General features: G+C 30.8%; 1 protein-coding gene across 2 annotated transcripts in view; it reads right to left on the bottom strand.

Annotated features, from left to right (window-relative positions):
• Positions 1-21,526, bottom strand: part of LOC114345343 (uncharacterized) — a 1,044,574-nt gene extending 1,023,048 nt beyond the window's left edge. For both annotated transcript variants that reach the window (XM_050656017.1, XM_050656018.1), the window contains exon 1: positions 21,258-21,526. In XM_050656017.1, the coding sequence (XP_050511974.1) occupies positions 21,258-21,465 (208 nt within the window). In that variant the 5' untranslated portion in view covers positions 21,466-21,526. The remainder of the gene's footprint in view (positions 1-21,257) is intronic.
• Positions 21,527-27,317: the final 5,791 nt, after the last annotated feature.

Here is a 27,317-nt window from a genome sequence, read left to right as displayed (position 1 = left end):
TGTTGCATGTATATTTCTGTTTCTCATTCAGGTATTATGTTGATTTTTATTTTTTTATATATATGTACGTGTGTATATGTTTTTTTGATATCTAGTGATTACCGCGCGACATAAATACCCGCTATTCTCTTAAGTCTATTTTGAAACCGCGTATTATTCATATCCTATCTCCTTCGCCTCATATTTGTTATCTTTTCTTGTCATTTTATTACCGTTTAAGTTTTTCTATTCCTCATAATTCCTATCCAGCGATAGGTGGCGCCCAATATTGTTTTCTCCTACCTTATCTTCTCTTCTCTTCTCTTTCTCTTTCGTACCTCTATTTCTTATATTTGAGACTTTCAACCCCGACTAAGACACCTCTAACCGACTGAAGCCCGGAGCCTAGTGCCGTTCTATATGTGTTATCCACTCTGTTGTTAAAGAGGGTACAAAATGAGGGCAAATGAGTACAATAATGAATGAGTTTAGTGACGGTTGGCGATAAAAGTATAAATTTTTATGCTTAAGGTTACTGAGCTCAAAACGTCCGATAATACTGACATGTTATAGGTATAACAATAGTAATAGTAATATATGGCAGGGTTACAGCGTACAGGGTGATTTTCAAATGAGCGCTTTCTATATAAATATTTAAATTTACAGGGTGATTCACATGAAAGTTTAGCATAATCCATCATCTTTATTTCTATGAAACACCCTATATATTTTTATCTTTTTAGAAGTAACTACTCAACCCCACCTCAAAAAATTAAAGGTGAAATATTTAAACTGTAGAATTTCGTCCAGATATTAAATATATAAAATTTTGAAATTAATAATTTGTCACTCTTTATTTATTAGTATTTTTTAAACTAAATAAATAACGATATCAATTTTTTAAGCTAAATATCAATACAGTCGAACCCGCTTATTGGAATAGCCTTCGTGTCAAGTAAAAATATTCCTATAACCGGGATATTCTAATAACCGATCATAGGTGGCTAATAGAAACGTTTCGGGACCTCAAATTTATATTCCTTAAACCGGGATATTCTTATAACAGGTATTCTAATAAGCGGGTTTGACTGTATACCTATTTGATTTGTATTGAATTTCTTAGCGAATATTATACGTAATTACAAGATTTCACCTTGTATTATTCATAATAAACTTTACATAATATAGTTTGTTAAGTTCAGGCTGTTATGTCAATTTTAACCTTCCGCAACTAACATAGGTTTTCTGAATTAAAGCTAACATCGGGTCTCAGAGACCGACATATAAAAATGTTTCCATTGACACACTTTCAAGCGTAGGATTGTGTTTACTCCTGGAAGGAGTAAAATTAAATAAAAATCGAAAAGGCATCAAATCTTATGATTCTATATATTAATAATATACATATGCAAAGTCCGCAGATAGTGTGCTACGTTTTTTATAAACAAAAGGGCGCCCAAAAAACGTGTTTTTTTTCAATTTTTGCTCTATAACACCAAATATTTTAAATTTACACCAAAAACACCCGAATAAAAATTCACCGTAATTAAATTCTGCATACAGTCATGTTTTTCCCGATTTACTTCGATAAAAATTTTCCTGGGAAAATGTTTTTTTTTTCCAACAACATCTTTAATTTTCAACCAAAAATTTTTGGTAAGTAGTTATTTATCAATAATTAAATAACTTGGTAATATAAATCTTTTTTATTATAGATCATATTTCCAGAAGGCGATCTAAATTGAATGAACAGTTTAACAACAATTAAATTGTTAAATAAACATTTTCGGTCGCTATAATCACCATAATAAATATGATGCATACGAATAACGACGATTTATGTATAAAAAGGTACTATACCTATTAGTCCAGAAAGCCACTGCGCATCCACATTTTGACATTTTATGTAATAAAATGTCAAAAATGATTTATTACAAATGTCACTTATAAAAGTTTAAATTTTGAAAATTATGGTAAAATTGGATAAAACACCTTCAAAAAATCATTATAATTCTCATAGAAAACGAAGTTCGTCAGAAGAATCCCATCAGAAATTATTTGCAATCCTTTCTTGAATATTATGAGAGATTTTCGGAGGTCCCATAAACAAAATTTAACAGTAACTGAATTAGGTAAGAAGAGGATCCCAAATTTGAAATCAGATGATCAAAAAAGACTATATTTTATTCCTTTTTGTTAACCTATAAGATAAATTAATGTTATTTAATATGCTTAATCAAAATTTAACCCTCACGCACAAGTTGTAGTATATGTGACTAACAACTTCAGTGAGAAACTGGGTTTATTTATTATGTTGTTAGTTGCTACAAATAAACTCTATTATTATTATTATTATCCGCTAGGAAAAATATTCCAATTCGGATTTGCAAAATATTACTCAAAAAGGACCGCTTTTAACAAATTTGTATGTTGCCAGCACCAAAAGTGGGTCAAAAATTTTTCAAACGTTTTTTTTTGTTTTTTTTTCTAAAATTATTTTTTTGCATGGAATAAAGTTTTTTAGGTTGTCGGGATCGTTCCAAACAGAAAAAGGTTTTAGTGACATTTCTCTAAAGTTTATAGTTTTTGACATATAAGCGATTAAAAATTGAAAAATTGCGAAATCGGCCATTTTTAACCCTTAAAAACTATGTGAAAACTGAAAATTTGAATGTTGCCAAGGTAGGTAGATATTTTTTAAACATCGATTGATGAAATCCCGAGGAGTTTTTCGCAATAAAATGTTCAAAACTCCTTTGTTTTTTAATTGACAATATTTTTCACCGACAGTATGGTGCAATATGGTGCAGGAATAAATTCGTTATTTCGTAAACCAGCGACTTTAAGGAAAAATCCCGAAACAGGTCGATTTTTATTTTTAAGTTATGATATTGTGGCATATATGGTATACTAGTGACGTCATCCATCTGGGAGTGATGACGTAATCGATGAATTGTTTAAATGAGAATAGGGGTCGTGTGCTGGCTCATTCGAAAGGTTCTTCAATTCTCTATTCAGTAATATAAATATTTATATAATTATTTATACAGGGTGTCCTTCTATTTCTTTTTTTGTCAAATAATTTAATTTAATAAAATTTTTTTGGACACACTGTATAAATAATTAAGTAAATGTTTACATTACTAAATAGAGAATTAAAGTACTTTTCAAATGAGCTACCACACAACCCCTCCTCTCATTTAAAAAAATCATCGGTTACGTCATCACGCCCAGACGGATGACGTCACTAGTATACCATATATGCCACAATATTACAACTTAAAAATAACAATCAACCTGTTTCGCGTTTTTTCCTTAAAGTCGCAGGTTTACGAAATAACGAATTTATTCCTTTCATTTGCACCATATTGTATACACATGCAACGGTGGAAAATAGTGTCGCCCACGCGTGATTAGAAATTAAAAAACAAAGGCGTTTTGAATATTATATTGCAAAAGACTCTTCAAGATTTCATCAATCGATGTTCAAAGAATATCTACTTACCTTGGAAACATTCAAATTTTAAGTTATTCACATAGTTTTTGAAGGTTAAAAATGGGCGATTTCGCAATTTTTCAATTTTTAATCGCGTATATGTCAAAAACTATCAACTATCAAACTTTGTTCCATGCAAAAAAAAATTTAGGAAAAAAACAAAAACGTTTAAAAAATTGTTGACCCACTTTTGGTCCTGGCAACATGCAAATTTGTTAAAAGGGGTCCTTTTTGAGTAAGATTGTGCAAAAAATCCAAATCGGAATATTTTTCCTAGCGGATGCGCAGTGGCTTTCTGGACTAGATCTAATGTATTTTAGAGAATTAAAATTGAACTATTTAAGCAACTTTGGGGATATTTTAAAATTATAAACAATTTTTTGACTTATAAACAAATAGAATATCTCGGGAAATATTATATTAAAGTAAACTATGAAAATGGTATTGGAAAGAAAGCGGCATGAAGCTTCTTATAAAAGAAAGAAAAACGTTTATTTGCCATAAGTTGTTCCGGTTAAAGTTGACCGGCATGTATGGCAAAGATATAATCAATAGGATGGTATTCTATAAACCATCTCCTTTTTATTTCGGTCGTCTTTCTCCACACAAAATTTCATATCTTTAGAAGACTCGTAACATAAAATAAAAACTATCGATATAATGAGTGAAAAATGCCAAAAATACCAAAATTCCAATCAAAAATTAGGTTGGCGAAAATGGAATCTCAAAAATCAAGATCGATGCACGTTAAAAAAATGAATTTTTTAGGCTTCCCATGGAGCAATTTTTCATTCTTTTTTTGTTCCCAAGTAACTCGAGTAGAGCCATCTAACTAATGCACTGTTAAATGTCAAACTTGCTTTGTTATAATAAATAAATAATTTATTTATTATAACAAAATTTTTTAATCTGTTTTAAAAAGATTGTTTAAATAATTATACAGCTTTCAAATGAGAATATTTCTATTTTAAACGTTACAAGGTATACTTGTAGTAAGTTTATCTAAAAAAAAGTTTACAAGTGGAAAAAATATGTAGTTTTATTTTCTTATAAATAAATTAATTTATTATAACAAAACAAAAGCAACTTTGACATTTAATAATACGTTAGTTAGATGGCTCTGCTCGAGTTACTTGGGAACACAAAAATAATGAAGTAAATTTCTCTATGGGAAGCCGAGAAAATGCATTTTTAATGTATAACGGTCTTGAACTTTGAGATTCCATTTCCTCCAACCTAATTTTTGATTGGAATTTTGGTATTTTTGGCATTTTTCACTTGTAATATCGATAGTTTTTATTATAGTAATATATGTTACGTGTCTTTTAGAGATATGAAATTTTGTGTGGAGAAAGAGGACTGAAAAAAAAAAGGTGATGGTTTGAAAGTTACCATCCTATCTCAGGAACCACTCACCGCAATTAAACGTTTTTTTCTTTTATAAGAGGCGTCATGTCAGGTTGTTTCCAATACCGTTTTGATAGTTTACTTTAATATAATATTTCCCGAGATATACTATTTGTTTATAAGCCAAAAAATTGTTTATAATTTTAATATATTTCTGAGGCCGCTTAAATAATCCAACTTCAATTCTGTAAAGTATATTAGATAGGCATAGTGCCCTTTTATACAAAAATCTTAGTTATTCTTATGCATCGTAATTATTATGGTTATTATAGCGACCGTAAATTTTTAATTAACAATTTAATTGTTGCTAAACTGTTCATTCATTTTCCATCGCTTTCTGCAAATGTAATATATACCCAAAAAGCTTTCATATTACCAAGCTATTTAATTATTGATAAATAATTACTTACCTAAAATTTTAGTTGAAAATTAAAGATTTGTTGAATTTGTTGGAAAAACAAGCATTTTCCGAGCAAAATTCTCGTCGAAGTAAATCGGAAAAAACATGTCTCTATGGAGAATTTAATTGTGGTGAATTTTTATTTGTCTGTTTTTGGCCTAAATATAAAATCTTTGGAGTTATAGAGCAAAAATTGAAAAAGCGCGATTTTCGGGCGCCATTTTTTTTTATAAAAAAAGTAGCACACTATCTGCGGACTTTGCAGACCTATATTATTAATATAGATGGTCATAAGATTCGATTCCAGCAATCAAATTGCTGGTAAATAATTTTTCCCAAAAATCGCCTATTCTCCGATAATCTGCCCACACTATATTATTTATTCTTATGGTCATTCTTATGTACACAGGTATTCCATAAGTGATTTCCCCCTATTAAACATAATATGCGCATGTTTATTATACAATACCAATAATTGAAATAATATCTGAACATAGGCGTTAGTATCGTGTATCGGATATGCAGTTGAAATAGTCGACCAGTTTAAAAGTTTGATACGACACCATAAATATAATAATATTAACAATAATACACAATATTACATTAGCACTATAGGTCTAGAAAGCCCAAGGCTTGGTTGAATATTCTTCTTCATTAATTTCTGTTCCTTGCTTTTCGTTCCCAGTTAATCACTTTTAACCTTCTTATATCTTCCTGCATTTACGCTTTTCATCTTGTACTTGATCTTCCTATTGTCTTCTTTTCTCCTGTTGTACTAGTTAGGAGGCACTTTGGGATTCTGGTTTGAGGCATTATCTGCAAGTGTCCCATCCATCTTAATCTATGTGTCTTTATGATTGCTATTATATCAGGCTCTTTGTACAGTTCTTTTAGTTCTTCATTTGTTCGGCGTATCCATATGCCATTAATGGTTTTCCCGCCGTATATTTTTCTCAACACTTTTCTTTCCCATATCTGAAGTTTCAAATGTTATGCTGCTGTTAGTGTCCATGTTTTATTCGCATATTTGAGTACAGGTCTGATCACGGTTTGGTAGATCCTGATTTTGGCACCTCTAGATATTTGGGTACTTCTTAGCACTCTATTTAAGGCATATAGACAGCGGTTTCCGGCCATGACTCTTTTTTATATCTCCTCGCTGTTACCAGGTTCACACGAGAATACCGCTCCCAGGTTCTCAGACTTCTTGGCTTTTTCAAATTTCGTCGTCGTGGATATAAAGAGAGCTAACCCACTTTTTCTTAAAAATGAGTTAACTGCAGCATCACAATCAGAAAGAAAGGTTCCACATTGTTTTGAATAGATCTAAGTGAATATGTTGTCCTCGACTTAGATCTCTTCACGACAATATGGAGCCTTACTTTCTGATTGTGATGCTGCAGTTAACTCATTTTTAAGAAAATGTGGGTTAGCCCTCTTTACATCCACGACGCCGATTTGTAGGTTTTATTCTTTGAAATAATTAGCTTGAGGTACTCTCCGTTAATAAACGGTTCGTCTGTCCATTCCATATATTTGGTTTTCGTTTCAACAATATACACGCTCTTGCTATTTACATTTTCTTCTCTTCTTCTCACTGTCTCTCTTAATTCTGTTTTACTTCTGGCTATGATCACAATTGTGTGGGCCTCTAAAAATCTCCCCTATCTTAAGACAAACTCCCGAGATTCGAAATGAAATTAAAGCCTTTGTACTTTTATCTTCTATAATTAGCTTTAAGTCAAAAGAGTTAACAGCTTACAAAATATTAAAGCGAAAAATAAACAATATATCTCTAAAATGGATAATTATAACACACCGCGTATAATTAAAGTGTTTGTACCGTAATCCGGAATTTCGACGTGCATTACAGTATCTCTGGAACTTATTTTTATTTTACCGGCCGACGCGGAAATATTTCCGATACTCTTCGTTCGGTATCTTGTCTTGTCTGTTGACATGCTCATACGACACTCTGATTCTAAAATTCTCGTTGCGCATTTCAAGGGTAAATTCTTCCCATCATATAAGCGATTCTGCTGATTCAACAAAACAATATGATATGTATCTGACGTAATTATTATCAAAACAAACCGAAGAATGTTGATGTGCCCATATTACGAAATATTCACTACCCAGCGCTTTTAACAATTCTCAATAACTAATGGTTTTGTATACAGGATGCACACAAAACAAGCAACACTTAATATGATATTTAAAATGGCTCGAACATACTCCCACCTGAGGCATTATTACCTGAGGTATCCAAATACCATAGTCATCAATACAACAGTAACATAAAATACAAAAATAAAAACGGAGTCTATCTCGTATATCGCAGCGAGGTCTTGACTTTACGCCCGCTTCGCGCCACACTTATTCTCGCTTCGGGTACTCTGCTTTTGGACACTCCCGGCTACGCGATACTCTCGGTCATAGCAACTCCCGCACTTTCGCACACACTCTCTGAAGGCGATCCCTGGTTGTTGCTTGACTCCACACTGATGTCTTCACCTGGCATCTGAACCCAGTCTGTTGAGCATCCAACGGGTAGAGCCGCTGGATGGGTCTGAGAGATTGTCTTGTGTCTGTAGCAATCTTCTCAAAGCCCCCTTGACGAAACGCGTTCTCGGTACCGACAAAGTTAGTCCCATTGTCACTGTCTGTAGTCTTCGACCGACCTCGTCTGGCAATAAAACGTCGTATCACTTGCATAAACCACTCTACCGATAACAAGGTGCAAAGTTCGAGATGTACGGCCCGATACACGGCGCAAATGAAAAGACATATCCACTCTTTCTCTCTTGTCCTCTTCATATTTCTATAAAAGAAATTTTTTGTAAAAGGTGCAGGAAGGGCTACGTTCCGCAAAAACCACAAATTACCCCCTTTAAAGGGGTGAAAAGGGGGGTTTCGGGGCGAAATTTTTTCAGAAAATTTTAGTCTTATAATAAGCAAACCTTGATATATCAAAAAAAAAATAAAACCGGACTTGTGTCCATTTTGCAAGGTTCAAACTTTGTTTCCTACACTATAAGTAGTTTGAGGCGAATGGGCCACCGTTGCTGCTAGATCGTGTTCGGAGCGCGTTAGCATTCGAGACAACAAGTGTAGACTTTGCCGGTCCGTCATATTTGAGTACTGGAGAGAAAGCGTACACCGAGAGAACAATTTCTTTTCTCCTAAAACACCGATTTCTTTGAGCAATATTTCTTAAAAGTTAACATATCCTATTAACTTAAACACACCGGTTCGCATATAAAGAAACGAGTTTTTTAAACACAACTCAATAATTTCTTACAGATAATTTCTTCAATACTAAGAAATGCATTAATGGTTATATTTAATTTTCTTATCCTAAAGTTTTTATTTCTTAAATTTGAAAACTACAAATAATTTGCAGTATAAGAAATATAATGTTAAGTTAATCCATATTTATATTTGTGAACAAGAAATTTTCTTGCAATCAAATAAATATTTTAAACCACAAGAAATAATTCTTCAGAAATACCCTCTGTGGTTAAGTGGTAGTAACTGTGGTTATAAAATAAAAACTTTGTCATTAATGCCGAAATTTTACTTGCAAAGAGATTTTCTTCCACAAAAGAATTGCGCAGATTAACTATTTATGATTTAGTCGTCAGTGTTTGTCAAGATGGCGTGATATGTTTATGTTCATATAGATGGATGTTGGATTTATTGGTGTTCTTTAAAAATTAACGGATATTAAATAAAAGTAAATTGAGTAATTTCAGATGTAATAATAATATTGTTGCGTATCCGAATGGTTAAAAAAGAAACATAATAGTATCTTTATATGCTTTTTAGGTATAATGATGGACGACTCTGAAATAAAGGAGCTTATTATTCTAACTGGGAAATATGCCACAATTTAAAGCTGGGACAGAATGATATAATATATGTATAGCTTCAGAACAATATTAAGAAAGGAGTTATTAACCAACTGCGGGGCCTTCCAGAAATGGTAGAACTTCATACATGTAAGTACCTTTTTAAAAATGTGTATACTTATGTAGGTATCAACTAAGTATAATAGGTTTCTTGAATGTATCGTGTTCTATAAAATATACAATACAACGCTATATCAAACATGGCGGTTGAAACGCTGAGGATGTTTTCTGTTAATTTATTTGAGATAAAGAAATCAGTTAGTCTAAAAGAAATATAATATGTTTATGGTTAAGAAATGTTATTGCCGAAAACCGTGAATTAGTTAAGATGTATTAAATGACTTAGATGTAAACTAATAATACTTTCCCGTAATAAAATTTCTTAATGATTAGGTATGCTGTCTCTTTTAGATTATAAGAAAATTACATATTATGTCTGCTTCAATGTTTTACATTGGTTGTATTTTCCCTCTTGTTTTAGATAAACAATGTTTTTTGTGTGAGTTAATATTATACAGATAAATAATTAAAATCTCATTAACAAAAAGAAAAAAATAAACAAGGATGTGTAGGTTAAATAATGCCATGTTTGAACTAAATATGATTGATTATTATTAGTATTAATAGTTCTTATGTGGGGCCGTGTATTTGTTTTTTTTGTATTTCCTAAATTTGTCAAAATTAATATCTATAGATATCTTTATAAAAAATTTTTTATTAAAGTAAGTTTACTCTTTCTACATAACGATTTTGTTTTAGTGAATTGCTGATATACAAAGTGCTATTAACAAAAGAAGGAACATTTGAGGAAGTTGGATTTGCCTCTCCATCCTTTTATTGTTTTGTAGAAGCCAGTGGTTTTAAGAGTGGAGAAAATATTTGTATGTAATAATAACCTTTTTTTATCTTGTTTTACTCATAAATAATGATTTTACCTTAACACAATGATTTATTTCGAAGTATGTACCTAATATCACTTTATTTTCTAGAAATATTAACTTAACTCTAAATATACGTTTATCTCTGCGAAATATATTTCTTACCATTAAATACATTAATTATTAATAGTAAAATAATAATATTCCTTACTAAGAAATATTATTGCTCAGAAAGAATAGTTTTGTAATGTGTAGAAAATATATTTTTATGACTAATAAAATTAATTAACATCAAGTGTAATTTCTTTCTGATAAATGGGTTTGAAGTTTGCCAGAAAGTGATGGTTCAATCATGTTTAAGATATATTTCTTTGGCTATAGTAGAATTTATTTGAAATATTTTAGAAAATTATATCTTACATACAAAGATATATTTCTTAGGCAATATGCCAAGTCGATCTTTCTTAAATATTAATAAAGTTTCTTTATGTCAAGAATTTTTTTCTCTCGGTGTGGATATGTCTTTTCACTTGCGCCGTGTATCGGGCCGTACATCTCGAATTTTGTACCTCGTTATCGGTAGAGTGCTTTATGCAAGTGTTACGACGTTTTATTGCCAAACGAGGTCGGTCGAAGACTATAGACAGTGACAATGGGACTAACTTTGTCGGTACCGAGAACGCGTTTCGTCAAGGGGGCTTTGAGAAGATTGCTACAGGCACAAGACAGTCTCTCAGACCCATCCAGCGGTTCTACCCATTGGATGCTCAACAGACTGGGTTCAGATGCCAGGTGACGACATCAGTGTGGAGTCGAGCACCAACCAGGGATCGCCTTCAGGGAGTGTTGTTCTGAAGCTATTCTATTCTATTCAGGGAGTGTGTGCGAAAGTGCGGGAGTTGCTATGACCAAGAGTGTCGCGGAGCCGGGAGTGTCCAAAAGCAGAGTACCCGAAGCGAGAATAAATAAGTGTGACGCGAAGCGGGCGTAAAGTCAAGACGATAGAGACTGCGATATACGAGATAGACTCGGTTTTTAGTTTTGTATTTTATGTTACTGTTGTATTGATGGTTATGGTATTTGGATGTCTCTATTAATTTTGTGAGCCATGTTCATCTTTGTGTAACCAAAAGGTAAAGCCTCAGGTGGGAGTATGTTCGAGCCATTTTAAATATCATATTAAGTTGCTTGTTTTGTGTGCATACTGTGTACAAAACCATTATTTATTGAGAATTGTTAAAAGCGCTGGGTAGTGAATATTTTCGTAATATGGGCACATCAACATTCTTCGGTTTGTTTTGATAATAATTACGTCAGATACATATCATATTGTTTTGTTGAATCAGCAGAATCGCTTATATGATGGGAAGAATTTACCCTTAAAATGCGTAATGAGGATTTTAGAATCAAAGTGTCGTATGAGCATGTGAACAGACAAGACAAGATACCGAACGAAGAGTATCGGAAATATTTCCTCGTCGGCCGGTAAAATAAAAATAAGTTAAAGAGATACTGTAATGCACGTCGAAATTCCGGATTATTGTACAAACACTTTAATTATACGCGGTGTGTTATAATTATCCATTTTAGAGATATACTGTTTATTTTTCGCTTTAATATTTTGCAAGCTCTTAACTCTTTTGACTAAGCTAATTATAGAAGATAAAAGTACAAAGGCTTTAATTTCATTTCGAATCTCGGGGGTTTGTCTTAAGATCGGGTTGACTTTAAGAGGCCCCCACAATTGTTATCATAGCCAGCAGTAAAACAGAATTAAGAGAGACAGTGAGAAGATTAGAAGAAAATGTAAATAGCAACAGCGTGTATATTGTTGAAACGAAAACCAAATATATGGAATGGACAGACGAACCGTTTATTAATGGACAGTACGTTACGCTGATTATATCAAAGAATAAAACCTACAAATCGGCGTCGTGGATGTAAAGAGAGCTAACCCACATTTTCTTAAAAATGAGTTAACTGCAGCATCACAATCAGAAAGTAAAGTTCCATATTTCCGTGAAGAGATCTAAGTCGAGGGCAACATATTCACTTAGATCTATTCACAACAATGTGGAACCTTTCTTTCTGATTGTGATGCTGCAGTTAACTCATTTTTAAGAAAATGTGGGTTAGCTCTCTTGACATCCACGACGACGAAATTTGAAAAAGTCAAGAAGTTTGAGTACCTGGGAGCGGTATTCTCGTGTGAACCTGGTAAGAGCGAGGAGATACAAAAAAGAGTCATGGCCGGAAACCGCTGTCTATACGCCTTAAATATAGTGTTAAGAAGTACCCAGATATCTAGAGGTGCCAAAATCAGGATCTACAAAACCGTAGTCAGACCTGTACCCAAATATGCGAATAAAACATGGACACTAACAGCAGCATAACAGTTGGAACTTCAGTTATGGGAAAGAAAAGTGTTGAGAAAAATATACGGCGGAAAAACCATTAATGGCTTATGGATACGCCGAACAAATGAAGAATTAAAAGAACTGTACAAAGATCCTGATATAATAGCAATCATAAAGACACACAGATTAAGATGGATGGGACACTTGCAGATAATGGCTCAAACCAGAATACCAAAGTGCCTCCTAACTAGTACAATAGAAGAAAAGAAGAGAACAGGAAGATCAAGTACAAGATGGAAATCGGAAGTGCAGGAAGATATAAGAAGATTAAAAGTGACCAACTGGGTAAGAAAAGCAATGAACAGAAACGAGTGAAGAAGAATATTCAACCAAGACTTGGGCTTTCTAGGCCTATAGTGCTAATGTAATATTGTGTATAATTGTTAATATTATTATATTTATGGTGTCGTATCAAACTTTTAAACTGGTCGACTATTTCAACTGCATATCCGATACACGATACTAACGCCTATGTTCAGATATTATTTCAATTATAGGTATTGTATAATAAACATGCGTATATTATGTTTAATATAAGGTTGAAATTACTTATGGAATACCTGTGTACATAAGAATGACCATAAGAATAAATAATATAGTCTGGGCAGATTATCGGAGAATAGGCGATTTTTGGGAAAAATTATTTACCAGCAATTTTATTGCTGGAATCGAATATTATGACCATCTATATTAATAATATAGGTCTGCAAAGTCCGCAGATAGTGTGCTACTTTGTTTTAAAAAAAAATGGCGCCCGAAAATCGCGTTTTTTTTTTAATTTTTGCTCTATAACTTCAAAGATTTTATATTTAGGCCAAAGAGAGTCAAATAAAAATTCACCACAATTAAATTCTGCATTGAGACATTTTTATTCCAATTTACTTCGACGAAAATTTTGCTCGGAAAATGTTTGTTTTTCCAACAAAATCCAACAAAATCAACAAATCTTTAATTTTCAACTAAAATGTTAGGTAAGCAATTGGTAATTTGAAAGATTTTTGGGTATGTATTACCTTTGCAGAAAGCAATGGAAAATGAATGAAGAGTTTAGCAACAATGAAATTGTTAATTAAAAATTTACGGTCGCTATAATAACCATAATAATTACGATGCATAAGAATAGCAAAGATTTTTGTATAAAAGGGCACTATGACTATCTAATGTACTTTACAGAATTGAATTTATTTCGGTCCTCTTTTTGGCGGGGATATGAGAAAACAACATCCGCCACCTTGCATTAAAATCTTAAAATCCAATATATGCAGGACTTCGAAGACTGCAAAGAAATTATAAGGAGCCATCTAAAAGACGGAGCTGCTTTGTGGTTTGAAACAAAGAAAATGAGGTGACTTCGTGGAGAGATTTTGAGACAAATTTTTTTTAATGGTGCAGGTGAAATAGGTTAAAATCGATCATTGAAGTTGTTAGAATTAATTCGCCGTGTACTTATTACAATCGGACAACTCGAAGTAGAACTTGACTGAAAGTACTTTAAAAAGTTTATTTGACCTTGTTACAATCTATACACGGCCAACCAAACGGAGGCCCCTGCGGGAGCCCTCTTGGCCGGGTCCCCGAGACACTGCCCCGGTTGTCCCAATGGTAGTTACGGCCCTGCCATAGGGTGTCAGGTGGTACCGTAATCGAAAAATTGTGTAAACAATTTTTTTTAAACAAATTCACAAAGAAGGTCACTTCGGACATTTTTTTACGTCGTCAATAATTTGGGTCATTAGGAGCAAAAGAAATCGTTTGTGATTTTTCTGTAAAATTTATTGTTCTCGAGTTATACGCGATTTAAAATTAAAAAAATGCGAAAATGACCATTTCCAAGGCTTAATAACTCAGTTAAAAATTATTATTATGAAAGTCAGAAAGTCACCAAATCAAATTTTAACGACCCCCCTACAAGGTACTGAAGAAATATTTGTCATTATTGTATTACTAAGCTGTTATTTTTAATTATTAACAATGAGCGCTAGGAGTATTGAGGCGGCTGTCAATGTGAGTGCGACTGAGATGCACCATTGGACAGTCGGAATGGAGGATCTTACTCGCACTCACATTGACGGCCGCCTCAATACGCTTTTAGCGCTCATTGTTGGTAATTAAAAATAACAGCTTAGTAATAAAATAATTACAAAAATTTCTTCAGGATCTTGTAGGGCGGCTTTAATCTTTGATTAGGTGACTTTCTGACTTTCATAATAATAGTTTTTAATCGAGTTATTAAGCCTTAAAAATGGCCATTTCGCATTTTTCAAATTTTAAATCGCGTATAACTCGAAAACAATTAATTTTAGAGAAAAATCACAAGAGACCTTTTTTGCTCCGAATGACCAAAATTATCTCAAAAAATTTGTCCGGAGTGAAATACTTAGTTATTTATAAAACAGTTCGTGAAGTATGTTTTTTGCGCACGCACGCGATGTTTAGAGCACGAACGGGCCGAGTGCTATACATCGCCTAAGTGCGCAAAAAGTACTTCACGCACAGTTTCATACAATCTACCAAAAAACAAATAAAAAAACTGCAACTCTTCGTCACTGGAATACATTCCTATTTTACAATTTTTTAGAACTTTGACATTTAAAAATTCAAACTTCTGTCAAACCACAAGACTGTCAAAACTTTTTTGTAATTTATTGCTCATATGTCATCACCATGACAAGGCGAAAGTTAAGGATATTTGATTATATGAACGTGTGCTAAAAAACAGTGCGAAAAATTAAATCCCATTTAAAATACATTATTACTTCAGGCACACTTTAAACCCTTCATGTACTGCTATCTATATTTACAATGTTCACACAATAAAAACGTATACATAATATGAGGTAGAGTAGATAAAAATTATTATTTTTGTGAATTTGGTTAACAAAAATTGGTTAAACAATTTTTCGACCGCGGTACCGCCTGACACTGTGTATTTGTTATAAGGATGTATTTGTTTGAGTAAGTTTGTGCAAAAAAATCGAATCAGAATAATTTATCTAAAGGGGGCGACGTTACAGGCTGGACTAATAAGTAGTTGAAACGGTCAAAACAAAGAGACGCACACTCATCAAAAATTCACGTGAGATTATACTCGTATAAATTGTATAATCTAACTTTACTAACAAGAGTTAGGAATAGTCAACTTCAACTACTAAAAGTTGATTTAAATTTTTCAAATCAACTTTTACTGCTCGTTTCAGTTGGAATTGACTCGAACTAGGAAAAGTCAACTCTAACTGAGAATCAACTTGAACTGTAACATATACATAAATTGAAATAAAATACATATACATGTAGGTATTTAATATTCTTAAAATTTATATACTTACGTTTATTTAAAATTCTAATTAACAGTTATTTTTAGAGAGCGGAATATATGCAACACAACATTACCAAAATATGCGCATATATATGCATTACTTTTACTACAAATATGCAGGTATTTTTTCTAAATTTGTCTAAATACGCAAATGCATATTAAAAATACTCAAAAATAAAACAATATATTAAATATTTATTTTTCACATAAAAACAAATGAAATGACACACAAAAACTGATATTGTAATTAAATTAAGAATCTAGATTATAGTATGAATTTATAATTAAATATTTTTCAAAATTTTCAACTAGCAACTTTTGCCTTCTATCACTAAAAACGTGTTTGGACACAGGAAAAGTTCGTTGCTTCTCTCTATGTCCGTCTTTATAGAAGTAAAATCGAATTTGTCGAATAAAAACACTCTTTCCAGAAAAATTTCTTTTGTGGGACATGATGCTTTTGTTTGTCAGTTCCTCATTTAAAAAATGAAATGTGAAAATGAATGTAACTTACGATTTTGGAACAGGCCTTGCAAAATACTTTGTCTCCGCTTTAACTCGGGAAAACACTTTATCCAAGCACTTTTTTGAATGGTAGACATATTTAAATTTAATATATACCAATCACTTCAAAAACACTAAATACGATACAACGTTTACTTTAAACAAATGTTGGCCGGAAACTGACAAAATAAATATTAGACCTTTAAAAGCAGGTAGGTACCTACGACTTGCTACGCTAATAAAATAATATTTTTCTGGGAACACCCATAATTGTTAAATTCAGGTAGTAATGGGAAAGTCCAGATAGATAATAATGAGCGATAGATAGATAAATCACGAGCTCGTTCATATCGAAGTTATAAAATTCCAACTAAAAGAGGAAAATTTTAAACTTTTATATAATTTATTTTTAAAATATGCAAAATAAATCGTGTTTAGCTTAAATATGCAATGTTGTGTTTGTTGTGTGAAAATATGCAATATATGCATCTATATGCACTTTGCATATATTCCGCTCTTTAGTTATTTTCGAACAGTTTTGAAAGGTAATTCCTGGTCAGTTTTGCTTTAACACATTTTATTTTACAGCATTAATTGTGTTTGTATTGTGCATGTTACCATGGAAACGGCGGTCATATTATATGGAAAACCGTACGAAAACCCGTGATAAAAAATATTTCTCACTGCAATGGCCGACTTTTCTCACTGCATGAGAAATTGTTCGTTTTGAATGTATGTAAGTAGTGAGAGAAGTTGCACATTTTATAGCATCCATAGAAAAATATTATATTAACACTGCTAAAAATCAGAAACTACAGAACAGATAAACTTTGTTTCTTTTAACACAAAATTTTGGACTGATCTCTTATTTCTTATTATTATGTTAATATGTTTTTAAATCCACTGCATTCTTTGACTGATGACCTTGGACAGTCCATAATAAAATAGCTCCCGATTTAAGTAGAGGGCTACAAAAGAATTTTACTGCGTAACTCTGAGAATGTCATTTAAAATAAAACACAATGAAAAACAGGTATAGGTACATAAATTATTAAAAAAAAAACAGAATTATTTATTATTGGAATTGTTTATTGGTATTAGTATTAGTTTTAGGATATGATACGAAAAAATGACTAATAAGTAAAAAATTCTAAAATAATTGGCGAGTAAATTTAATGTCCGCTATCATATAAACCCAAACAAACAAAATCAACAACATTGCTCAATTTTTTCTAACAATGGCTTAAAAAAATGACCAGTTTCAAAATGTTACAGGTTAACTTTATTGTGTCCAAAACATGTTAAGGGGACGGGTACGTATTTTCGGCTGCAATTCTATTCAAATGGGGATTCATTTTTTTCGAATCCTGGGAAAAGTAATAAGTATTTTTAAAAAATTTAAACGCAGAATGAAATATTACGTTATTAGCGAGGGCCGAAAGTCCCTGAGAACTTCTATAATGTTTATTTTAATAAGTTACATGGGTGAAAAACTAAGAGAAAATTTAGTGTGATTTTTAATTTCAAATATCTCATACAAAATAAACTTTTTATTTATTCCAAGGGACTTTCGGCCCTCGGTAATAATTTAGTCTTTCATTCTGCGTTTAAATTTTTCAAAAATATTTATTGGTTTTTTCAGGATTCAAAAAAAATTAACACAATGTCCGTGGTAATATTTTCCAAATCTCTCTTTGCCTTACAACGCGCTCAGTCGAATAAAATGTCAGCATATTGTCAGTCAGGCAGTGACAATCAGTGACAATTTTAAGTATTTGACATGGCATCGGGAATATTTGGAGTTGTTGATTAAATAATATTGATATAAAGTGTATTTGATAAATAATTGATTTAAGACCTAAACTTAATAAAAAGTTATTTATTGTGTATTATTTGTGGAAGATCCACGAAGAAAATACATCAGGATAATATATTCTGTGATCCAAGTATTTTCTTGTTAAAGATGTTCAAAATTGTAAGCGTTTCATAGTAACAATATATTATTAAAAAATCACTTTAACACTTTTCCTCTTTTCTCGATTGAGTATTAGATTTTGTTGTACATATAAATTATTACAATAACTGAATACATATTTAGTGAAAAAAGTATCACATTTATTAACTGAATTAATAATTTGCAATTATACAAATACCAGTTATCCAAGAACATTCAAAAGATATCTCTTTATGTTAATGATGACATTTTCAAGTAGAATGACATTCTAGTAATGTTTATATATCCATACCAGTGTGAATTTTACTACACGTAATTTGCCGTGTAAAGACAGAAAAATTAGGGATAGCTGTAATAGGGGACTGCATTTAGATTTTCACTTCGGAAAAAATCAAACAAGAAAAAAGCTCTACTCGAGAAGTGGGTGCTTCAATTTTTATTAAACAAATGAACAGCGAAGTTAGATGTTTTTTTAAATAACTCCGAAAATATAACTTTTAGACAAAAACTGACTTGACCATTGAAAAATTCAGAAAATTCTACAAAAAAAACCTTATATAAAGATTTTTCTAAAATTAAATCTCTAGCTTCTGTAATTTTTTATTTATAACGCTAAAGTCACCCTTCTCACACACATTGGCGCAATGTAAACTAGCGTTGGAAGAAGTGCACGGTTAGTTTTTTTAATGTAGTTCTTTAACTAATGGATCAAAAGAAATTTTATAAATTGGACATGAAAGAAGATGAAATTAGCTATCTTATGGTTGTAATTAAAAGAAATAAAATGTATGGACATAGGTACGGTGTGGGCGGAAATTGAGCCTTACATGAATTTTGTTTAAAAATTATTTAAAAATGTGTAACTAATACAATTTTACTTACAAAACTCTCAAATTTGCACATCTTACCTCTCAATCATCTTACTAAACGATGTTTCATTCAAAAAAAATCTCAAAATTTAATTCAAATAATACGCCGTCTCAAAAATGTAATTTTTGAAAACTTCGTAGTTTTACAGAATTTCCACCATTTTAAGACGGTATTACTCAAGTTTGAACAAATCTAATACAATTTTTTTGATATTTTTTTAAATCTTAGGATGCAATCTTTAAAAAACACTGAATAATTTATTTTAAAAATGAAATAAACAATTTCTTTTTGAGAAAACTAAGAAAGATAACAAAAATGTAATACAAAAACCGAAAATTACCAGCTGAAAAAATGTATATACACAGTGATGAAAACTTGTTTCTGTAAAACTTACCTAAAATATATATATTTAATAATAAGATTCAACAATAATAAATGTTCAACAAAAAAATTTTTTTAGCTTTTATACAGTATGTCTGCGTAACTTGGAACCTATTGATAACTTTTTTAATATCAGTTTTACGAAAAAAGTTATTTTTTATAAAATACTTTGCATCGTATATAACATAAGATGCAACCATCAAATATCAAATTTTGTTAATTTTGTACGAGGTATATAAAAAGTATGAATTTCACTCAAGACTAAAGTACCTTTATATGTCACAATATCGAAAAATTTTATAAAGAAAAGTTGTTTGGAATTAAAAACTATGTGCAAATATGTTATTATATCCTTCTAATTGAAAATTTGTTTTTTTTTAAATATTGTTTCAAATTAATTATACCCAACATCATTAAATTTTCACTTATTATTTATGATAAGTGATTTATTATTAATTTTATGGAGAAAGTTATTCGTCATAAATAGCTGTGCATGGTCTAACACTTATTATGCAATTATAAAATATTATATTTTATTAATATTATAGGAGGTGTTTATGTCAAAAAATTATATTTTGCGCAATAAATATGTACCTATATAGTTCACAATATTTCGATTAGAAGAGTGTAATTGCATATTGACACATCGTTTTAATTCTGAACAACTTTCCATAAGAACAATTTTCAGTATTATGAAAAATATAGGTATTTTACTACTAACTGAAATTTTTATTTATTAACATATCTTGTACAAAATTGATAAAAATTGATATTTTATGATTGCATTGCAACAATTTTTTGAATATTGAAGAGATAGATTTTGAATAATTTGTTCTTTCTTTCTAATACATTTTAATTTTTAATATTATTGTGAAAATTATTTGTTTATCTTTTTTTAAGAATGAAATTCCATATTTGTTTTCTTGGATTCTACTTGTTTTTCATTTAGATATCCGCCATTTTGAAATTTAAATTTTTAATCTTTAATTCAGATTCGACAACCTATTAAAAATAAAGACAATAAATGTTTTAGAATAATGTTCTTTTTTATGTTCTTTTTAGAAAATCCGCATTTTGGATCCGCCATTTTATAGTTTATAATGTTAACATTTAAGTTAGGCTTATCAAAGCTCTCAAAAATAAATGTATGTAGAAATAAATACATTTTGTAAAGAAATTATGATTTTACAACTATTTTTAAGTTATCCGCCATTTTGGATCTGACATTTTATAATTTAAATTATCAAAATTTGATTCAGGTTCAGCAACCTTTCAAAAATATCCACATGTATGTAAACAAACACGTTTTATAAAAAAATTCGGATTTTGCAACTGCTTTTTAAGGATTTCTATGAAAAAATCCGCCATTTTGAATACGCCATTTTGAATTGGCAAATTGTAATGTCAGATTCGGGTTCAGCATAATCAAAACTAAAATAAAAACATTTTTCATCAAAATAAAATGTTGTATTCACCCCTATTCTTAACATTATTTATACAAAACAATTGTTATTGCTTAAACAATTAATAAGCAATTAGCGGCGAAATTTGTGAGTAGAACTTTTTACTTTAACATATTTATAAACTAACAAAAAAAGTTTTAGAAAAATATAACCTTGTTTGATTTTTTCCGAAACATTGTATCTTTTCGTTCTAATTGCACTCCATAATAGACTCGGTGCTTTAAATAGAATATAAACTTTAAAATTATAACCAATACTTATAGTATTTAAAAGCTACATACCTGTAGATAAACATTTTTTACACTTTGGAATTTTATTTGGATTGTACGATTTACAGTCTTTATGGCAAGTTCTGTCTTCGTACGGCTTATCATTGAACGCACCCATTAATTTGGTGGAAGCTTGGATAAATCTTACCATGCTATCCATCATACATTTCCATGCTTGTAGTTCGTTTATTTCACAAGGAGTGCAAGATGTTTCAGCCATACGGGAAAATTTAAAAAAAAATTTTAATACGAAAAATTTTGATTCTATGTAAACATTTCATATTTTGAAATAAGTATAATGTCACATAATTAGTACATCATATTTATGTCAAATCTAAACATAGGTTTAAATATTTTTTGTAATATATGTTACTAATTTAATGACACTTCTAAAAATACTCTTTATCTACTCTATGTCATATTATGTATCAGTTTTTAGTTCGTGAAAACTGTCAGTATAGATAGCTAGCATTGCGTGAAGGGTTTAAAGTGTGCGTGAAGTAACAATGTATTTTAAATGGGATTTACTTTTTCGCACACTTTCAATGGGTTTTTTTGGCACACTTTCATATAATCAAATATCCTTAACTTTCGCGTTGTCATGGTGATGACAATATGGGCAATGACTTACAACACAATTTTTTACAGTTTTGTGGTTTGAAAGTAGTTAGGATTTTTAAATGCCAAAGTGCTAAAAATTGTAGAATAGAAATCAATTCCAGTGACGAAGAGTTACAGTTTGTTTATTTGTTTACCGAAGAGTAGATAAAATATTGTATGAAACTGTGCGTGAAGTAATTTTTGCGAACTTACGCGATGTGTCGCTCGTGCTCTAAATATCGCGTGCGTTCACAAAAAGCATACTTCAAGAACTGTGTCATAAATAACTGTTTTATAATCCCCTATTTCAATTATAGGTATTGTATAATAAACATGCGTATATTATGTTTAATAGGGGGGAATCTTTTATGGAATACCTGTGTACATAAGAATAACCATAAGAATAAATAATATAGTCTGGGCAGATTTATCGGAGAATAGGCCATTTTTGGGAAAAGTTATTTACCAGAATCTTATGACCATCTATATTAATAGTATAGTGCGCTACTTTTTTTATAAAAAAAATGGCGCCCGAAAATCGCGTTTTTGTTTAATTTTTGCTCTATAACTCCAAATATGTTATATTTGGGCAAAAAACAGTCAAACAAAAATTCACTATAATTAAATTCTGCGTAGAGACATGTTTTTCCGATTTACTTCGACGAAAATTTTGCTCGGAAAATTCTTGTTTATCCAACAAAATCCAACAAAATCAACAAATCTTTAATTTTCAACTAAAATTTTATTTAAGTAATTATTTATCAATAATTAAATAGCTTGGTAATATGAAAGCTTTTTGGGTACCTATATATTACATTTGCAGATAGCGATGGAAAATGAATGAACAGTTTAGCAAAAATTAAATTGTAAATTAAAAATTCACGGTCGCTATAATAACCATAATAATTACGATGCATAAGAATAACTATGATTTTTGTGTAAAAGGGCACTATGCCTATCTAATGTACTTTACAGAATTGAAATTGGACTATTTAAGCGGCCTCAGGAATATTTTACATTTATAAGCAATTTTTTGGCTTATAAACAAATAGAATATCTCGGGAAATATTACATGAAAGTAAACTATGAAAACGTTATTGGAAAGAACGCGACATAGCGCTTCTTATAAAAGAAAAAAACGTTTAAATGCTATGAGTGGTTCCTGAGATACAACCGATCAAAGTTGACCGGCATTTACGGCAAAGATGAAAACGATAGGATGGTAACTTTCAAACCATCACCTTTTTATTTCGGTCCTCTTTCTCCACACAAAATTTCATATCTCTAAAAGACTCGTAACATATATTACTATAATTAAAACTATCGATATTACAAGTGAAAAATGCCAAAAATACAAAAATTCCAATCAAAAATTAGGTTGGAGAAAATGGAATCTCAAAGTTCAAGACCGGTATACGTTAAAAAATGCATTTTCTCGGCTTCCCAAAGAGAAATTTGCTTCATTCTTTTTTGTTCCCAAGTAACTCGAGCAGGGCCATCTAACTAACGTATTATTAAATGTCAAAGTTGCTTTTGTTTTGTTATAATAAATTAATTTATTTATAAGAAAATAAAACTACATATTTTTTCCACTTGTAAACTTTTTTTTAGATAAACTTACTACAAGTGTACCTTTTAACGTTTAAAATAGAAATATTCTCATTTGAAAGTTGTATAATTATTTAAACAATCTTTTTTAAACAGATTAAAAAATTTTGTTATAATAAATAAATAATTTATGATAACAAAACAAAAGCAAGTTCGACATTTAACAATACATTAGTTAGATGGCTCTACTCGAGTTACTTGGGAACAAAAAAATAATGAAGAAAATTGCTCCATGGGAAGCCGAAAAAAATCCTTTTTTTAAGGATGTCCCATCTCTAGCCGTGCGAGTAGGACGTGTTTGTATATGGTTCCGTTAGTCCTGTCGCCAGGGGGGGTACAACGGCCTCGTTAATTCAGATGGACTTACCCAAGTTTTTTTATGTATTTTGACCCGTAGAACACGAATTTTTTGGGTAACAGTCGATCCAGATGTCGATAAGATTGTTATAGACAAAGAAGTTGAGGAATCAAATAACAGCGATTTTTCCCAAAACAAAACGATATTTTGTATTTTTGGGTAATTTTAAGCAAAAAATGTGTTTACAAGTTTTTTCGTAGGATGCATAGTTTTTGAGATAAACGCCGTTGAACTTTCCAAAATTCGAAAATTTTGAATTTTTGAACCCGAATAACTTTTGAATAAAAAATAAAATAACAATTCTGCTTGCACAATTGGAAAGTTCAAGTTAAATTACACCGGTTTTGATTATTTTCATTGCTGCAAATAAATTATTTTATTGTTAAACAAAGCTCTAAACACATAGTGTTTCAGCGTTTCGACGCGTGTCCGCTATGCATGCTACCTAGAAACTGCCTGTAGTTTTGCAAGTTCTTGACTTGTTCTCTACGTGGTCGCGCTACGTTTGATTTTAAATATGAGATGTACTGAAAGCATCTCGTGTAAAACCATGCAAAATTACATACTAGAACAAACCTAATATGTAAACAATTTTCATTTGTTTAAACTCGTTTATAGGTACATGCATTACCAGGCATTGCATTGTTGGTAGTTTGAAAGTTGTAATATTAGAAGATAAAATTGCCCATGAAATAGAATATAGATAGTTTAATAAGATGAATAATTTAATTAATTCAGATCTTTGTATCATTTGTGAAAAGAATATAAACATTAAAGTGACTAGTACGGAAAACGGTAGAAATAAAATTATTCAGGCGGCACAAGTTCGCAAAGATGAAGTATATAACAGACTTCAAGTTTTATTAGATAAAAGTAAGTATATTTAATTTTTACTGTAGAAGATCTAATCACTTATTATTGTTTTTTAAGTGACAACATAATATATGATGATAATAAGATATTTTCTTAAAATATGTGACACTACTGTTTTGTTGTAGATACGTTTACGTTCAACTATCATTTGGCTAACTGTTATAAGAAATACACGAATGCGCAAGTTTTGCAGCGGATTCAAACACCAGATTCCATAATAACTGTAGACGTAGACTCGACTATAAAAGAAAAAATAGAACCTGAAGACGATGAACCGAATTCTACGCAATAACGATTTAAGCGAATAAAATTAGATTATTCACTAGGTAACGGTAATAATAAATGTTTCATATGCAGTTGCAAAAGAAAAACTAACGATGAACATCTACATCTATTGTCTGATCGTGATTTATCAAACTTCATGTTTGAAGCAACTCGTCATCTTCTAGATGAAGCTTTCGTTAACACTGCTGATTTACTTTCTGCTAAGTCATTTTTTGAAAGTAACTTATTCTACCACAAAAATTGCATATTAACATATCAATATAAGTATAAGACTTTCAAACAAAAAATTATAAATTACGAATTACAAATTTCAAATTGCGAAAATGAAGACAATTTTTCTTATGAAGAGAAACCATCAAATTATCATTGTTCTGATTTAAATACATCGAATGATTCCCGCTTTCTCATAATTGAAGTTATTAAGTCGATCGAACCTCAGTTTTTATTAGGAAAAATTTTTTCCTTAGAGGATATTGCAAAACTGTTAAAGCAAAAACAGAGTGACCCAATAAAATCATCAAAAATTAAATCTTGTTTAATAGATTACTTTGGGGAAAGAATAAAATTTGTTGTACCCACACATAAAAAAGGCACATTATTTCATTGTGACAATATTAATAAAGTGATTGAAGCAGCTTATTATCACGACTGTGTAACTGAATGTGCAACAGATTTTCGAAAAAATTTAAAAGATGTTAATTTTGAGCTAGAAGATTCTTTCTGCGACGAGACAGATTTGAGATTTTCTTGGAATAAATTAAGTATACCGGTATGTTTTAAGAAATTTTATTCCATATTGTTTGATACAAATATAGAAAATCTCTTAGCAGAAGAAAAATACAATCCATATGCAGATTTATTTATTGACTATTTAGATAGAGATGATTCATACAACAAGAATTGGTTAAAATTGTTGAAGATTAAAAGTTTATATCAGATTATGGTTACTATGATACATGGTAATAGAAAAACTACTCAGAACGTTCTTTTAGGTTTATATGTATATAGTACGACTAAAAGTAAAAATGCTTCAACTATTTTGAACCGTCTCGGTCTTTCTATTTCTTACGATGAAATTCAAAGAATAAGAGTGCGACTAGCATCATTAACAATGCTGAATTGTATAGATGATACGCCAATACCAAATCATTTTGATCGAAATACATATACTACTATTGCTTTCGACAATTTCGATCATAATGAATCGACAATTTCAGGGTTAGACAGCTCTCACGATACCGTTATCGTTCTTTTCAAAATGAAAATTCTAATTTTCAAGATAGAAAACCAAGGGTCTCAGAAGTAGCAGTGGAAAAACGCCTAAGAGCTTTAAATTCGACACTTAAATGTCAAGAAATTATTAACTACATCAAGAGGAATGAAAAAATTACAATACCCAATGATTTTTCTCTTCATGCAGACAAAAAGGCATTATCGATTAATGATTTCCTTTACACTTTAAATGCTACTGATCTAATATGGTATTTGTTGCGAATGGATTTTTCAAAAAATCGTAATGGTACATCTGACAAGCAAACGTGCCAATGTATACCTTCATGGAGTGCTTTTAATTCAGTCGTTACAGAAGATAATCGTTGGAATCAAAAAATTGGCTACTTTCCGGTCATTCCATCTCCTGCAACAGATCCTAGCACAATATATACGTGCATGAAAACTTTTGTAAACATATCCCTTCAATTGAAACAAAAATATTTACCGATATTTTGTGACGAAGGTGTTTATAAAATAACTAGACAAATTAAATTTGAAAATGAAAAAGAATTCGAAAATTTAGTGATATGCCTTGGTGGTTTTCATTTGATCAAAGTTGTATTGGCATGCATTGGCAAATATTTGAAAAATAGCGGTGTTGAAAATGTTTTTATTGAGACTAATTTGTTTGGAGCTTATGTAACTGAAAAATTGCTTGAGGGAAGTAACTATGCCAGGTCTGTTAAAGCTGAGGCTCTAAGAAGATTGCAGCTAAAAGAATTTTTCACCGAAGACAGATATTTGAAATACAATAATACTATAAATTATTTGATAACACTTCAAGAAAGCTTTCAAAGTAAGGACAGCAATGAATGTCTACACATTTTTAATGGGTTACAGCCTAAAAGTATAGATTTATTGAAAGATTTTAATGATTTTGTAATTGAAAGATGTGAAAAATCGGAAATGTTCAAATATTGGAATAATGTACTAATTTTAATAAATATAATGTTCGATTTAATTAGAGCAGACCGGACAGGAAACTGGCTATTGCATTTGACTTGTGTTGAAAAGCTTCAACCTGTATTTCATGTAATGGATAGAACCAACTATTTAAAATGGTGTGCAGTTTATCT

Source organism: Diabrotica virgifera, chromosome 7 (genome assembly GCF_917563875.1).
Source record: "Diabrotica virgifera virgifera chromosome 7, PGI_DIABVI_V3a".
Lineage (NCBI taxonomy): Eukaryota > Metazoa > Arthropoda > Insecta > Coleoptera > Chrysomelidae > Diabrotica > Diabrotica virgifera.
Note: the sequence above shows the minus strand (reverse complement) of the source record. Positions and strands in the feature narration are given on the sequence as shown.